The following is an 18,110-nucleotide window of genomic DNA, read 5'->3' as shown; positions in this document are numbered from 1 at the left end:
TATATATAAATTAATAGATGGTCAATTCGTTTATGGTAATGATTGAGGCGCATGCTGCATCCAACTCCACATAGGTACTAACCTTTAATCGCCAAAACGGATATGTGCTCTCCATATCACGATAAAAGAATTTCGTAGTCTTGGACGCATTGTTGAGCATGTGTTCTGTGGGGAGGCCTTGTGTCTGCGAGATATATCTGATCTGGTCGTACTCGGATGATCCTGGATAAAGTGGCCAACCGAGGAATAACTCAGCCACAACACAACCAAGTGACCACATATCAATCGCCTCACAAAATGGCAAACCTGATGTGATTAAAAAGGTAATGAATTTAGTTGATGAAGACTTGGTTAGGTGACAGCACACAATGCTATACTGACTAATTTTACGCTTGATATATTCTGTTGAGTATTTTGATAACTAATACTAGAAGTAAAATGATCTTTCTTTAGAAAATATATGCGTTAGCATACATGCTGTGATGAAGCGAGTATTACCTACATTAACACTGGTAATTAAAAAGGATTATTAGCAAATTTATTGATTTATCGATTAACATCCATTAAGGTAGTGTGGTGCAATTCAACAAAATAGTGATTTGTTCGTTTTTCTTCGTCCATAAAAATATATTTAATTTTTAATCATTTCTCTTTCAACACGAAGAAAAACTGACGTCATAACTTTGTTGCATTACGCACTAAACTTCCACCAAGTTAACTAGTCCAACAGGTTAATTTCCCAGTGTTCATAGTTCTCTAAGATTTCAATGAAGATTACCTATTCAAGCAACATGTCAGGATCCTGGGCCAGGGAGATGGCATACAGTTTCCTTCTGCAGAGAAAAATTATAAAGCTATCTCCTTAATAAAAACTTACAGTTTAAAATGTTAAGTATAAGGGTTGATTAAACGCCAAAAGGTACACAAATCAGCAAGTACCCATCATTTCATTAATATGTACTTTATTGATATCATTTAAATCATTTTACTTAATTAACCTTTCATTAAACTTTTAGAGAATTTATTAGATCTCTCAGACCCTTATGCTGCCCACTTCATTTATAATTTTTTGTGAAAATAATAAAATGTATACTTTCTTCTTAATTAAATAGAAGCTTTATTTTAACTCTATTCCAAATTATTCTTCTGATTGATCTCTATTCTGCCCTTTATTCTATGTAATCACACACATATGCACATTAAAAGAAAAAAAAGACAAAGGTAGTGTTGGTTACTATTTCAAATTGAATACCGAAGTTAGAACAAAATTTTTATCTTCAATTCAATCAATGAAAATTTAGGGTGGATGGTGAGAGAGAATTATAGGTGCGACCAAGAGATAAGAATTCTAGGTCGCGCCTCCAAACTAAACCGAAATGGAGTCCATTCTCAGCGAATATAAAAGGTCCTTAATTCTAGACCGCTAACGTCAACGTCCAATGAATCTGGCCTTAATTGGAAATGATAAGAATATTGCCTACATAAAATGGTTTCTATGCAGGAATGTCTTCTGATGGCATCAGGATAGCTATTGTTACGGCCCACCCAATGAATGTATCCTTCAATAAAATCTTAAAGAGAATTACGAACAGGGAAAAATTACCCTGATTAACCAATAGTCATTTATTTATTTTTTTATTTTTTAGTTGAAACTGGATCTATTAAAATTATTTTAAAATATACATTAAAAAAGAAAAATAATTTAACTTTTTTATATTGAAAATTAACGAGTGACTCATTTGTTGCCGTCAAATTTTTGCTCTCTTTATACCGACTTTGCCCAGAGGCCACCAAACGCAGGTGAGTAACTTACCTAAAATAATTTCAGGCGCCCTATAGTAGCGGCTCTGTAAGTAAGTATTGCAGACTGCTTTGGAAACATGAGAGGCACTGCCGAAATCTATCACTTTGACCCGGTATGGCTGCCTTAGAGGATCCACTAACATTATATTCTCTGGTTTTAAGTCAGCATGGATGAGTCCCAGTTGCTGAAAAAATTCCAAATTTAACATGATTTCTTTAAGTTTAGTACCTTTTAATTTTTGGACTGCATTAGACTCACCTTCAATTTCAGCAAAGCTGTCAATACCTGTTGCAGTATAGGTCTAATGTACTTTAGTGGCAATGGGCTAAACTTATTCTGTTTGAGAAAGTCGTAGAGGTTTTGCTCCAGCATCTCGAAAACCAAGCACGTGTGATTCTTGTGCTGGAAGCACTCATAGGCTCGCACGAAGTTGAACTCGTCTGCGTTTTCCTGGCTCAGACGGGATAGTATACTCACCTAAGACGGAAACTCTTAAATTGGTAACTTTCACAACTAACTAAACTTTACATTTACAATATTAAAGCAGAGCTACAGTTGAGCGTTAAGGTAAATATAAAGAGCACTGAAGACTTCCACGGGTCTGGCTCTCCCTTAAGCAGGCCTGCATAGAGATGAATAGGTATTTTGGAAAAAAAAAAAAAAAAAAAAAAAAAAAAAACGTTTCAAGTGGAACGAACACTAATCTGAGGTTCGCAGAAAGACTGAACGACATCACAGAAAGCTCGCTCAAGGACCCCTCTTACCGACCTCGACTGAGGTTTCTGCATGAATGAAAGCCGTGTTATTTCATTTTTAGATCAGCTGAAGAATTGGATCTCTGATCTTCCTGACGCCCAAAAGAAAGATTTGCTGATTAGCAACACTTCGTTTCTCGTCACAAGCCTTTGATGGCATTGCATCAGCTTTTAAATCTGTGCTTATCATTTTCTTAAGGCAAATAATATACTCATTGATCTGAGTACTTTTCTAACTTTTTATAACCCCTTTTGCAAAGGCTATATAACTCCGCCTTATTTTTCTCACTAGAGAATGAAAGTATATTATTTTATTTTATGTTTGCATTAAAAATTAGACTTGATTATTTTGAGTAATAGTTAAATCATTTTTTTGGTGCATTACTTTTTCAAGGGATAAAATGAGTGTAAAGGCCACAGACCACGGGTAACGATAAAAATGGGAAGCCACACAGGACGCTGAATGGTTGGAAGAATATCTCGACTCCTTTAGGAGATTTGAAAGAACCGGTTTGGCTTCGAACCGAAGACAAACCTGAATCCACTGTGTGCCTACAACTCAAGCTCGAAAAGAGATTTCCGCCTGTTTCAAAACTTTGAACAGTTACAAAGAGATGAACTAGGAAATATACCCCAAGATTTCATAACAAGCCTACGGAAATTTAGAGCCTAGGAAGCCTAAAATTAATTATTAATAAAACTCAAACACTAGTTCTCGATATATAAGTTGTTCACCTCAATTTGGCCTTGTCTGGCATATGAAGGATGATTCTTCAAGATCTTGATGGCCACTATCTCGTTCGTACCTTTTTTCCAGCATTTTACTACCTGTACATAAACAACATAACAAATTAAGACTGCTGATACCATAATAGGCTAAACCTAGACTACTTTAGGGGTATGACCCAGCTTTAAAGTAAATTATCTAGTAATAAAAATAGTAATAGTGATATAATTCTTGTATTAAACATAAAAAGGTTAACCACCGATGTGATTCAACAAAGTAGAAGTTAACACAAAGTTAAAACTGAAAAGGAAAAAATTCAAGATCATATTATAATAATAATAAAATGGCCGTAGACAAACGGAAATGAGAACTGATATTTTAACATAACAGAAGTGAAAGGGTTGTACGCCTGAAGCAATAGTGCCACTAAGAGCGACATTAAGAATCCTGAATTAAGCTGACAGGGGTAGAGCTGAGCAGGGCTGTAAATATTCCAGTTTGATAAACACCCTTATTAAGCTTACAACTAGTGGGTCCTGCATTGCCCAGCCTTCACAACACAGAACTACACCTACTCCTTAGTGAGTTCTATCCGCTTGAATGTTGCAACTTACCTGCCCAAAGGTGCCTCGGCCGAGGAACTCCAGCACCTCATACTGGGTGGTCATGGAGTAGAGCACCTCATGCTGAACCAGCTGGTAGTCTCCGTCCGGGGTGGCCGAATGCGACTGTCCAGTCTGACCACCCCCGGCTGCTTTACCGCCCGCCGTGGCTGCCAACCCTCCGCTCCGCCCCTCACCATTACCAACTTCGCAACTCTTTCTCTGCAAGCACAAAAACTCATACGATTACCACAAAGCTCAGACTCCAGATCATACTATGATCTGCAGTCAAAAAACGACGTCAAAATTATGTTCCACAAAAGAAATATATTTCTAAGTTAAATTAGAATATCTAAATGATTCCAGGATTTTAGGTACGTTATTTTGGGACTTCACTTTGTACATCTACAAAACTCTATCACACTTATATAACTTACTTTTAATCCAGACCTATGGTATGAGTCTATCAGATTGATGGTGGACGTGGCATGGATAAGTGTGTGGTGCGATAGAGCAGGATGAGCCGAAGGGCTCCGCTTAGAGTCCGAGGCGCCAGAGCTTGCTGTGGTGCCGCCGTGTAGGTTTGTGCCACCTCGAGTTCTTACACCATTGCCTACAGTAGCTCCTGTAAAATTTTGCCACATCCAAGATGAGAATGTGCAGTCAGTCCAATTGTGCTCATTATTTAATAGAGCTCTACCATAAATATTTTAACATCTGATAATCGTAACAGTATTTTAAGAGTTTTTGTACACAGTTTATAGTTTTAATAACATTTTAAGTATTAAAAACTCTGTAAAACTAAATAACTTAGCTTTAAACAGAACTCATTATTTTATAAAGCTTAACATGAACTTTTAAGGTCAAAAACCCTGACAGTAATAATTAAGAGTTGTATTAACAATTAAATTTAGTAACATTAACTATGTAGGTTAAGTTTGTAGTATTGGTTTTTGTTCTGTTGAAATTCTTGTAGTAAAGCTAAATAGAATATTTCAACATGTAATAGTTCTTAAGTTGTTCACTTTGCAATCCAAAATTTGATTGTTTACTTATCAACTAGGCTTACTTACTGCTGGAGGTTTAGGCCATTATTTTCTATTATTTAAACAATTTATGAGTTAAATGTTGCTCTTTTCACATCACCAGCCATCTTTGCAGACAAAATTCTCAACTACTTATGTTTCTCATCTTTTTCGCACTAAATAAATTGTTTACCAAATAAAAAGTAGTCGGAATAGGAGTTACTCAATGAGTGCTAGGACAGGACTGTAAGATGGATTAGGTAGAAGCTCAGAAAACAAGTCTTCAATTGCTACGTACTCACTTTTGAGCTGGTTTATGCTACCTCGGTTAACTTTTTAAACTATCTTTTTCTATTAACTCAAAACAAGATATTTTTAATCAAAGGAGAATGTTAATAGATAGATTTTAGGAAGGCTGGCAAGAAAGCCTATGCCTCCGCCATCTAGAAGGTCTATTGGACTCTAATTAGAACGCCCCTCCATCCAATATGCTCCAGTCTGTTCAACTAGACTAATAGTCTAAAACAGATTGTTACGTTGTACCTGAAGAGAGTAGAGTTCGCAAGTAATCGCAAGACCACAGCAACCACTCAAAAGTAGCGCCATCGTAGTGTTCATGTAGTGATGAAATATCACATGTTTCTTAAATCTTATTTTTCGAAGCACGAGTAAAGCTGGTTGGCCTGATTAAATCCAATGATTTTGTCAAATATTATTTGTCTGTGAAGAGGAGCGAAGTGTCATTATACCATGACACTCTGGCCCTTGACCCATTAATTCCCTTTGAAAAAGCAAAGAAATAAGATAAAAAAATTAATATAACAGTACAAAAATTTAAACCCGCCACTAAGATTAACAGCAGTTCAGTCCGGAAGATTTGAAACAACCTAAGGGGCAAAACTTAAGTTCTTCTATCGTCAAACTGGTCCATCCAAAATTTCTTAACCTAATCGCACACTCCAAACACTATGTCGTGATAATAAAGAATGTTTGTTCCCCTTCTTCTTCACAAACTCAACAAAGCAGACCACTTTGAGGCCAACTTGTAAATATATTATAGTTTCTTAAACTATTGTGTCCAATAAAGGAATAAGCAAGGGATATTGTCTTGGTCAAGCAAACCGGGAAACAACCTAAATGGAAACAGTCTAAATCTTCCAAAGACAACTGGTAAGAACAGAAATCCTGAACTTATTTGTCTTACAGTTTAACAAAAAAATCTGTTTTAAGGTCAATAGGTAATTTTCTTCCTCTACAGCACAAATGTAACAAGAGAGGTGCGCATATTCCTCAGGGATATCTCTTTAAAGCATAATTCCCAATGAGAGATCCAACCCAAGGTCTGAGGGAGACCTTCGTGTAAAACCCAACATCTAACTATTACCTCAGTAATGGATCCTAAACAGCAACTTGGTCTGCCGAAAACCCAGGAGAAAAAATACTGCTATTGCGAGGCTATACCCCTGATATGCATATCCCAAACAAAATCAATTAAAAAAGGATAAGCGTTACTTTTGACTCAATTTATCCGCCTATACATTATCAAAATACAATATGATCTAGCACCAAGAGTAGAAGTACATCTTTAATAGAAATAAATTTCAAGTCTCATAGAACTCGCCATCAAAAATTTGGTAGAAAAAGTTCAGCACCTTCAATGCAGCCTGACCATCCGAGCAGAAAACAACTCCTTTTACAAGTAAGTTATGGAACTCCACAGACGAAATACATAAAAAATTGCATAAAAATAACATTGTTTCATAACTTGCTCAAAAGAGGGTTAAACAGCCTTTCCGTCTTTACTGTATAATGACTCTAGCATTTTTTTATGAGACTTTTTTTGTTCTCTTTGTATCTTAAAAAGCTAAGATAAAAAAAAGTGCTCTATAAACCTATTCGACTAGTATGAAGACCTGGCTGCGTATGGTGCTGATGCGATATGTGATGCTGATAGTTGTGATGCACGTGGTGTCCAGCAGCTGTCGCGGTTACAGCGCCGCCGCTCGTCTCACAGCCACCTGCCCCGGCTCCACCCCCAGCGCCACCACCACTGTTGTTCACGTACCAAGACTCCCCGGACTCTAGTTTCCTCTTCTTGTGGCCTGACCCGGAAATTGTTTCAATTCCGTTCTGGCCCTGGCAGAACATGACACACTGCAACAGCACACAAAACAGGATATTGATCACCTCATAATTTCCGTAATATTACTTCTAGCTTAAAAACCTTAGAAACGTAATTGTAGAGCATTAAATTTAATGATAATTTATTATCCATAGTATTTAAGATGGCACCACTACAGTGAGGTACTGCGACAAGTTACTCACTACAATAGAACAACCACTACGAGGAGATATTGCTCAATTAAAAGTTATAACACTTTATATTTTAGCTAATACCTAGTTTAATATTGATTTTAGCTCCAAAAAAACATCAAACTAAATTTTAAGAGTTAATTTACAGCAATTTATATTCTACATACTTGTGTATAGAGCCACTTTTAAGTGAGAAAACTCTAGTTTTGTTTCAGATAATTATATCTTGGTTAACAGTATTACAGCTAAACATATCTTACAAGTAAACCTTAAGAGCAAAAAATTTAATACAATTTACCTGTTACAACATGGGTCGGCCACCTTTTTATACTAGCGGGCTACATAGTCAAAAAATTCAAATGTTGTTGCCGCACAGACCTCCTAATTAAAATTTTAGACAATGGATTTTATTATTTTTGAATTTTTTTACACAATCTCTCAAGTTGATATTTTTAGTAAGAATGGTTTTAAATCATTAAAAAGTTCTGAAGTTCTGAACATGACAAGGCGAGAAATCGGGAAATATGAGTGCACTGAGTTAACTTTCAACATCCACTAAATAATTACATACTAGTTAATTCAACAAAATAGACTCTAATTCAAAAAAAAAATAATTGGATCTAGAACATTACAAAGCGAGATGTTGGGACTCGAAATCGTTATATAAGATAATCTAATTTAATCTCTATTATTATAGTACCTCAAAAATTAATACTTCTCTCAATTGTAGAGTTAAATGATTCAATAATTTTAAATTTCAAAATGTTAATGACAAAAATTAGCTCTGAATGTCCAGGTGTGGTAAAAAAAAAAAAAATGATTAAATGTTTTGACTACACGACTTATTTAGAGGGGGGAACCTTCATCGGCTTTTGTAACAATACCGAAGAGATCATTTACATCTTTAGTTCTATATTATTCTTATTTAAGAGACGTAATAAGTACTTCTCTCAAAAAAGGACTCAGGAAGGCTGGCGTAAAATACTTAGTATTTTTCTTGATCGACTCTTTTTATACAGGGTGAACCAGTAAGTATTGTCCATAGGCCCACTGTGTGAAGTAAATCTAAAGTGGAGTTCAATGACGTATTGGCCAACTTCATATTTTCCACTGTTCTTGAGTGACGTCACTTTAATTTTTTTTTTCTAAAACGATTACTTTTTTCCAATAAAAATGTTATTACTCAGAAAGTTTTAGTCCGAATTCGATTCTGATGACACGGTTAGAAAGACAGATAAATTTTCTAAAAATTGATACCATTTTGAAGCATAAGTTATTCTACAAACAGCCTCAATCTTCCTCCGGAATCTGGGAAAATAAAAATAATCGACATTTTTAAGAAAAATCATTAGGCCCTAATTATATATATAAAAATTAAAGTGACGTCACTCAAGAACAGTGGAAAATATGAAGTTGGCCAATACGTCATTGAACTCCACTTTAGATGTACTTCACACAGTGGGCCTATGGACATTACTTACTGGTTCACCCTGTATATCATTCGCTTATACACATTCGATTAATTCTATTACTTTCATGGACTATGAACAAAAAAAAATTTTTGAAACTATCGGGTCTAAATTGCACAATTCTGAAATTTGACGAAATTAGACCTGTATTCGTATAACCGCGTTAGAAATATAATTCTTTAAATGTTTTCCCGGACGTTAAAAATATATGTAAAATCATAAATAAAACAACATAAATAAAAATTTCAAGAACAATGTAGGGAACAGCAGCAGGTTTCGACCGCTACTGTTTAGCATTAAAAGTGGGACACTTATATAAGGGCTGAAGTTAAAAACTTCACACAAAAAAGCGTTATGTCCAAATACACTCAACTTTGAAAACTTTTAATACTTAGTCTATTAAAGATAAAATTACCAATTTTATTCAGAATACAAGAGCATGTCCTCATTGCAATTTTTTGCAACAACCAATCATAACATTAGAAATAATTTTACTGCATTAAATTAATTAATATTTTTTAGAATTTGCCCTATCTGGCTTGATTAGTTAAAAGTGGTACTCGCTAGTTAATTTAGTTTGATTGCAATTCTAGATATCAATCAATTAATGCCCTCATAACGCACGATTTTTATTGAATAGTTATTAAACTCGTAACAAAAAATAAATAAATAAATAATATTGTAAAAAATAAACACTTTTAAAACAATGCAAATACCAACAATGCAATTTTTTTTTTTTTTTTATATACGATTTAAGTACGTTTAGTAGAGTAGTATGAAAGTAGAATGCTAGATAATTGTAGATACAAGTTCATTCTTTGATTAATTTGAATTATACTATGTTTTACAAAGAAGTTAAGTATAAAAAATAATTACATAGTTTTCTTTTATTAGTATATTTTAATACAGTTTTGGCAATTATTATTTTTTGTTATTATTTTAATTATTATTGTCTTTTTGAAATTATTATTATAATATAATGTAGATTTGGGTACCTCTTCGTTCAATCAACCCTTACACTTAACTTTTTTAACTGTAAGTTTTTGTAAAGGAAATCGGAGTAAAGAGTCACAATTTGTGTACAGAGAAAGCATTTTATAAAACGCAAGGTTAGTTCTTTAGGAGCACGGCGATAAGGAAAATTTGAAATAGAAAAGCAAAGAAAATAATAACTAAAAGTCTATAGAGATGGCAGTGAACATTAAAATATTAAAAGAATAACTCACAATAAAATCATTCTAAACCTAGCTGCGAGACAGCGAAGTTTACAAGTTTACAGTCAAAGGAAATGTAAATAAAAAATGCTTATAAAAGTTTGTTGGTTTCAGTGATTGTGGGAGCGATAAGTAGTTACATATAGAGGCGACAGCATGTAACAACTCCATATTTTAACTCATGTCTCGGTTAATATCCTCCTCTCCAAATATGTATACAGGGTGACCTGAGTTATATGCTCCACCCACTTTTTTTTAACGGCGGAAAATTTCGAAAAAATGAAAAACACGTATTTAATCATTTTTAGTCTAGTTTATTTTTAGTGATTGACCCATTTTTTTAAACCCCTGTATCTCGAGATACAGCATCCAACTTTGTTTTTTCAAATGTAAAGTTATATTTTAGTTTGCACATTTTTATAGTATTTGAGCTCCTCAAAAAAACGAAAAAACATTTTTTGAAATCGGTTAGGTTTTTCAAAAGTTATGGTAATTTAAAATATGAAAAACAAATTTCAGTTTACTGTCAAAACTACGTTACTTTTTTAAAAGAATCTGTTCAAAATGGGCACAAGGCAAGCCAAAACTCTGGACTCCCACGCTTTGCTTACAGCAGTACTTATGGTGGCGAAGTCAAGATCTAGGCAGGCTAGAGTTATTCGACGTTTCAGATCATCGACTGAAGCCACGTGATTAAGGTTACTGTACACTCTATTTTTTAGATATCCCCACAAAAACTAGTCCATTGGAATTAAGTCCAGATATCGAGGTGGCAATTGGATCGGACAATGAGTCTCTAAGCACTTTTCATGGAAATTTCTGCCCAGGTAACCTCGAACAACTCTCGCATTATGCGCCGGGCAACCGTTGAAAATACATATCTAGCCGACGTTGTAGAGGAACATCTTCAAACAGAACTGGCAAAATGTCTCTTAAAAAATGTTAGATATCTTGCACCAGTTAAGTTCTCTCTGTAGAAGTATGGGCTGATTAGTTGATTTCCTAAAACTCCACACCAAACGTTTGTAGAAAAAAAACACCTGAACGTCGAATAACTCTAGCCTGCATAGATCTTGACTTCCCCACCGTAAGTGTTGCCACAAACCGAGCGTGGGAGTCCAGAGTTTTGGCTTGCCTATCCTTCATTGTGCCCAGTTTGAACAGATTCTTTAAAAAAAATAACGTAATTTTGACAATAAACTGAATTTTTTTTCTTCATATTTTAAATTATCATAACTTTTGAAAAACCAAACCGATTTCAAAAAAAATTTTCTGTTTTTTTTTAGGAGCTCAAATAATATAAAAATATGCTAACTAAAATATAACGTTCCATTTGAAAAAACAAAGTTGGATGCTGTATCTCGAGATACAGGGGTTTAAAAAAATGGGTCAATCACTGAAAATAAACTAGACTAAAAATGATTAAATACGTGTTTTTTATTTTTTCGAAATTTCCCGCCGTTAAAAAAAAAATGGGTGGAGCATATAACTTTGGTCACCCTGTATACTGTATATATATATATTTATATATTTAACTTACTACACTTTTCGTTCTACGAATACCAGTTCCGTTTGGCGCTATATTATGTGAAGATTGAAGGTTATCAAACTAAGAATTTACCAGTGGCGAGACACTTAAAACAAAATTCTTCCTTCGCAATTTTTTTAAAGGAAACAAAAAAAATGGCAATGTGTTTGGGCTAGGTTAGGAGAACACTCGGTGGATAAGGGACAGTTTTTCCATTATAAATCCATTTCCTTTACCCTAGGCGCATTTGCATGACTTTTTGGGGATAAAAGCTTAATTGAAAAATAGTAGATGCTCAATTTTTAATTAATCAAGAACTCACTGCACTTGTTCGCATTACTGTTGAGTTAAACCAAATTGGAAGTCCTCTAACATCAAAAAGAATGGTGCGCAGTATTAATTTGGATTATGGAGTATGGCCTCACATTTCAAATGAGATAGAAAAAAGTGCAATTAGAATGGGGAATTATTCGTCTTCACCATATACAGCCCAACCTTACGCACGATGAAAATTTCGATAATTCTGTTGAAAATGGATTTTTCCTAGGGTTTTTAATTTTTAAGTATAATCTTACGAGTTTTAAATCATGTATTTTTTTTTCTAAAAAAGTTGGGAAAGAGTAGATTATCCTACGCTACCCCGACGCGAAGGACCTTAAGTAGCACAGGCTAGAAAAGCATCTCTTCCTGTTCGTTTAATTGGACATATAACTGATAACTGCTGGGCTAAGTATGAGGGCGTGAGTTTTTTTTTCCTCGAAGAGCCGAACTCAGATCCATACCAGCCCTTTGCGCTAACACATCACATGCAGTGCCGATTCCTCTTCTTCTTCTTAAATGATATATTTTTAAAAGAAGTACGCTATGCGTGTGTTAGTGCGGTTGGCTACGAGGGTGTGGGTCATTCTCATTGAGCTGGTAGCAGTTGGTCGTGCGATTACTTGCATAACCAACTCTATTAACTAGTGGGAAATTTAGAATCCTTTTTAGTTGAAAAAAATGCATTTGGTTTTATCGAAAATACTCCGTGAAGAGGATCACATCCATTACGTCTTACGTGCTCATTAATGGCAGATTTTAATTTTGACCTTCTCCTTCACCCAGTTTAGCTACAGCTACAGTAGGTACAGTTTGAAGAAGTAGTCTTCGTCAGTACATTGTAGTTAGACTGTGAGTACAATCTGAAATCAGTATGCCTATGAATACTAATAGGTTGGCAACTAAGTAATTTCGGTTTTGAATTATGACATAAAACTCATTCTTTTTATTACAAAAAATAATTTTTAATCAATGACATATTTTTCATTTTGTTCAATGACATTTTGCCATCTTTCTTGCAGCTTCATGATTCCGCGTTCATAGAACATTTGGTCCTTATCAGCAAAGAACTTTTCCAAGTGCGATTTAAGGTCGTTTTCATCTGTAAAAGTTTTTCCGTTCAAATAATTCTGTAAACTCCGAAATAAGTGATAATCAGATGGAGCCAGATCAGGGCTGTAAGGGGGATGTGCCATCGCTTCCCAAACAAAGCTCCAATAATTTCCCGCGAGTTGCCAAAGATGTGTGCGGCCTTGCATTAACATGATGGAACACAATTCCTTTTCGATTTGCAAATTCTGGCCGCTTTTCTTTTATTGCTTCTTCAAGTTTCACAAGTTGTTGACAATAAACCTCTGAAGTGATTGTGAACATTTCAAAATACACAGCACCTTTGTAATCCCACCAAATGGACAGCATGATCTTTTTTGGTGCAATTCTGCTTTCGATTTGGTTGGTGCTGATTCATCTTGCTTGCACCATGATCGTTTTCGCAATATGTTACTGCAAAGGACCCATTTTTCACCACCAGTTATGATTCTTTTCAAGAAAGGGTCGGTTTCATTGCGCTTAAGATGCATATCGCAAACGTTGATTCGTTGTTTTAAGTGAATATCTTTCAGTTTTTACGGTACCCATATATCCAGCTTCTTAGCGAGTCCAAGACACTCCTAAGTGTTTTTCAATTATTGTATGGGATACATTTAACTTCTCTGCAATCCCTCGAACAGGTATATGACGATCCTCTTCAATTATGACTTTTATTTGGTCGTCATCAACTTCAGTAGGTCGACCAGAGCGTTGCTCATCTTTGAGGGAAAAATCTCCAGAACGAAATTTTTTAAACCAATTCTGATAAGTGCGCTCTGTTAAGCAGTCAATGTCATAAACTTCGCATATCTCTTTATGAGCTTCAGCAGCTTTTTTCCCTTTGCGGAAATAAAAAAGGTAAAATATGCCGAAAATGTTCGTTTCTGCACACCATTTGAAATGGACCAACAAGTAAGGGTTTTAGAAAAAGCACGCACGACTTGTTTTTAAAGTAACCTAAATATTACCTTAACTGAATATAATAAGGCAAAGTACGCCACCAACATGACTAATTAAAAAAATGAAGGTCCGCTCCCTGTGAGTGAAAACCGAAATTACTTAGTTGCCAACATAATAGCACAGATGGAAGCAGCATTATAATTTTTATTTCATTTTAAGTCGGTTATAGAAGTTATATTGGTACAGGGTGGAAGAACAGAACACGTAAACCGATTATTTGCTGCAAGAGACGACAAGAAAAAGTAACGAATATTACTTTCAAAGCAATCCAAAAACGTTCAGCGACTATGTTAGAATAAGCAATGTTGAAATATAGACTCAAAAAAATTGAAGAGAGTGTCTCGAAGCTCTCAAATTCTCGTGACGGTGATTCGGCATAAGAGAAACTGGCTAATCCAAAAACACTTATTTACGAACACTGTACTTATCAAGACAGCATGGGTATAGGGACTGTCTAGGGAGTTGAACTATGGACAGGGTTGAGAATTCCCGCAATAAAGAAATATTTGAAATGTCGACTCTAAAAAAGGCACCTAACTAGATCATATTTTAGCTCATAACATCTTAGTTAATAATAATTTGAACTCGAAACATCACAGAAGCAAAATTTATGTACGTTTAGTTGACTAGAATAATGATGTTTTTTTTCAAGCTAGAACCATTACTAATAAAAATTCATATTTTTGTAAATGCAATTTTCACCACAAAACTGAAATTTAAAAGTTACCTAATTTTAGTAAAATAATGTTCCATGATATATTTCTGGACTACTGAGACATTGGTTTGCAAACAGCTGGATAGGTGAAGTATAGTATTTTGTCATACCTTAACCCTACATATTGGTTAATATTAAATTTTAGGTCAAAACCCTAAAGAACCTTGCTGTTAAAAGGTTCAGTGTTAAGCAATTAAAACCGTATTTAAGAGCTATTAAAGTTATAATTCATATTTTACCGTTTTCTGATTTTACGGAACCATTACTAGGGGAGATATAACTGGGCAAAAAGCTCCATATTTTATCTCTCACCTTTGTTATAACTAATTAGAGCTCACAACGCTATAAAAACTAGATTTAGAAGGTTCGAAGTTACTACTTACGGTCTATACATTCTGTACACTACCGTAGTGACAAGGCGATATTGCTCAAAAAAAAAAAAAAAGCTACGAAAGCTGGGTTAGAATTAACTTTGGTTAAAAACATTAAGAAAGTAAAATTTGAGAGCAACAAATTTACGCTCGATAGTATTTCTGTACAAAACCAACAAGTGGAAATATTACTACAAAAATTTGTATATGCTGGGAGAATGATGTATATTTTAGGCAATATCTTGTGTTAAAATTAATCTTAGCTCAAAACACTATATGCTAAATCCACTTAGCGACTAAATACTTCTGCATTCTAGGTTAATTAAGATATAGAACCATACTACTATTTTCACTTACCTTAAATTTAATTTAAGTAATCCAAGGTAGTTTGTTGAATATACCATAGTTATTCCAATATGAACATATCCCACACTGGAGAATTAAATTTTTTCGATTTTTTGAATGAAAAATGGGTTAATTTTGAATCTGCGAATTAAATCTTTTTTCGTACTTCAAACTCACAATTTCAACTTTTTTAAATTAGTTAATTATCGAACTTGAGTATAAATAAATTGATGATTAAATTAGTAAATATGAAATTAAATGTACCTTAAAAATTAAAAAACAAAAAATAAAAGTTATTATAAGGTGGAATCTACGGATGGTCGAAGTCAGAGCATTACACATCTAGGCGACACCATTTTGAGTTCACATGAATTCACTCAAGATTGTAATATTTACCCAGTGTTGTTTCTATAAGTAATTTATTTAAAAATTGTGAATTAATTTAAATTTCAGTTAATATAAATAAAGAGAATTAATTTAAGTTAAACAGAATTAATTTTCAAACTAGATTCCATATCACGTATTTCCATAGATCCTAGTATTTTTATTAAACTTTACTAACTTTCAATCCGAAGTAAATACATTTGATTAACTAAATATTTAATAAACTATTAATGTCAAATAAAGATTTAATTTTCTTTTCAACATGTTTAATTTTAAACAAAATTCTGGAGGGGACCTTCTATTATTCTGGAATTTAATATTAAGGCAAGTTGGAAATTCAACTAAATGTGATACTTTTAAAGTTTCTTTCAGCCATATCTTGGATCCCTCGCAGATCCAATTCTTTGAATTAGGACCTAAGAACTCCTCACAATAGTTTTAAGTAAAGTGAAGTTATTAAATTATTTTCGCTGGGCTATTTTTGAAAAATCTTATCCACCTGTTGACATTAGAGGTACAGGAATTCATTTAAGGCAATTGGAGAATGAATTTCTGATAATACAGCCACAATAGAACAGACTATTAAATTGAAAAATCTATGTATCTAGCAAAATAAGAGAGAACTTGAAAAGGTTTTTCCATTCACAATAACCCCGCGTTATGTAAGGACGCTCCCCTTTTCTGAAAGACCTCCTCTGTAACAGCATACTTTCATCAATTAATCTGAGTGAAGAGGAGAACTATACTGGAGATTAAAACAGCTCTCAGCCTTTATAATGTAACTCGAGAACATTCGCACGTCCTTTTAGCGCAAATCCTTGTTTCCATGCGTTTTTTTTCTTCGCACAACATAGATGTACTAGATTTCGAGGAAAAAGTTGCCTAAAATGTGCAAAAACAGCATCTTCATAAATTGTTGTTCTTGTTCTTGTAGTTCTTGTAACAACCTTGTAAACAACTTAGCGCCTAAACGCGCGGACCGATTTTAATGAACGATATGGCATTCGATTTGAAATTTCATGTAGATGTGCCTTCAGAAGGTCTCGATGTTCTACATGCAATGGAGGAGTTAGCCCAACGTATGTAAGGCCTTCTCTTAGACATTTTTTACTAATGACTGCGAATCTTAACTCGATTTTGATAAAATCTTTGATTTTTCATGTTTTTTTGAGAAAAATTTTAGTGCATAATTTGATACATTATTAAATATCTATGGAGAAAAAATTAGGAAAAAAATTAAACTTTTATTTTTCACAGAAATAATTAGTCAATTACAATGAAGAATGGAAGTGTGAAAATTAGGTTGGGTGCAGAGCCTATCAGAAGAAAGTACTGTTTATTAAACCACTCCCACTTATGTAACACCACGCCATCTTTGAGCCGCAATAAAATGGAAGACTGTATTTTTATTGTTCTACTTTCTATTACTTTTGACAAACGAAATAATAAGCCGATTTTATTTAAATGAGGAATTTATTGCTACAGAAGAACACTAGAGCACAAATTACGCACTGTTAATAACAAATAAATAACTACTTGTAACAATAATTAATTTCTATATTAATTAATACATTATAATTATAATAGTCTCTTTAGGTGAGCACCTTTAAAGTAGTTTTTTTGCTGATTTTTGTTTCTTTCGTCGTTTAATCAACCCTTATACTTAACATTTTAAACTGTAAGTTTTTGTTATGGAAATTTTTTATAGTATTTGTCAAGTTGTATTCATATAAAATTTCAAAGTCAGTATGAGGGGGTTCACTTAGAGTTGGCCAATAATGCTGGTGTGCTGATAGAAATTAGATCGAGTGCTGAAAAGTTGAGTTTTCCGTTCACAGATCTGCAGAATTTTCTTGTTCTTAAATCAATTTTTTTGTCCATTCATTTTGTACCAAACGTGACGTTTTCTACATTAGTTCGTTATAATTTAATAAGCGGCAGTACTAACAGTTTTATTGCACTGTCCTTATGTGACTCTGAGTACGAGTTAGTGTGTTCGTGCGTATGTATGAGTATATAGGTTATTATTAGGTTGCAGTAGTAAGTATTCAAAAAGGAAAAAGTCGCTATACACGACCGACTTACATTATGCTGAAAAATAGTTACGAAGTAATTTTTTTTTTTTTAAATATTTTTTGTATTCTCAGTCTTCAGGTTCATAGAAAGCTACGCTATTGTCATCGCATTCTTATTGAGTAAAGTTATTTGATGGATAAATTTTCCGTGGAAGATTCTAATATATAGAAATTAAATTTCTAATATCAGAAATTTATAGTTTAATCAATGTCAAGACAGATTAATTAGTTAGTGGCGCGGACCACAATGCTAAAATGTGTAGCGGTTCTGAGTTCGATTCTCTGTACTGCCCTTGGATTTAATTACATGGTAAACAAAAAATGTATAGACCGTCCAAGGCACCTAATCGGTGACCAGGACGTTTAGCCTAAAACTATATGCATTACCATTACTTTAGTGCACCTTGAAACTTTTT

At 33.9% G+C, this 18,110-nt stretch overlaps 1 protein-coding gene across 3 annotated transcripts in view; it reads right to left on the bottom strand.

Moving 5' to 3' along the window:
• The window catches only part of LOC141461915 (homeodomain-interacting protein kinase 2-like), a 32,370-nt gene extending 16,788 nt beyond the window's left edge, over positions 1-15,582 (bottom strand). The window contains exons 1-8 of one of the 3 annotated variants that reach the window (XM_074143371.1): positions 15,248-15,582; positions 6,806-7,067; positions 4,326-4,513; positions 3,901-4,110; positions 3,295-3,387; positions 2,063-2,281; positions 1,814-1,988; positions 83-306 (exon numbers count right to left, since the gene is read on the bottom strand). In XM_074143371.1, the coding sequence (XP_073999472.1) occupies positions 83-306; positions 1,814-1,988; positions 2,063-2,281; positions 3,295-3,387; positions 3,901-4,110; positions 4,326-4,513; positions 6,806-7,061 (1,365 nt within the window). In that variant the 5' untranslated portion in view covers positions 7,062-7,067; positions 15,248-15,582. The remainder of the gene's footprint in view (positions 1-82; positions 307-1,813; positions 1,989-2,062; positions 2,282-3,294; positions 3,388-3,900; positions 4,111-4,325; positions 4,514-6,805; positions 7,068-15,247) is intronic. The other 2 variants (XM_074143372.1, XM_074143370.1) reach the window with 2 other exon arrangements.
• Between the last annotated feature and the right edge of the window lie 2,528 nt (positions 15,583-18,110).

The sequence above is a fragment of the Rhodnius prolixus genome, unplaced genomic scaffold (genome assembly GCF_049639745.1).
Source record: "Rhodnius prolixus isolate KJV_2025 unplaced genomic scaffold, Rpr scaffold_12, whole genome shotgun sequence".
Classification (NCBI taxonomy): Eukaryota; Metazoa; Arthropoda; class Insecta; order Hemiptera; family Reduviidae; genus Rhodnius; species Rhodnius prolixus.
Note: the sequence above shows the minus strand (reverse complement) of the source record. Positions and strands in the feature narration are given on the sequence as shown.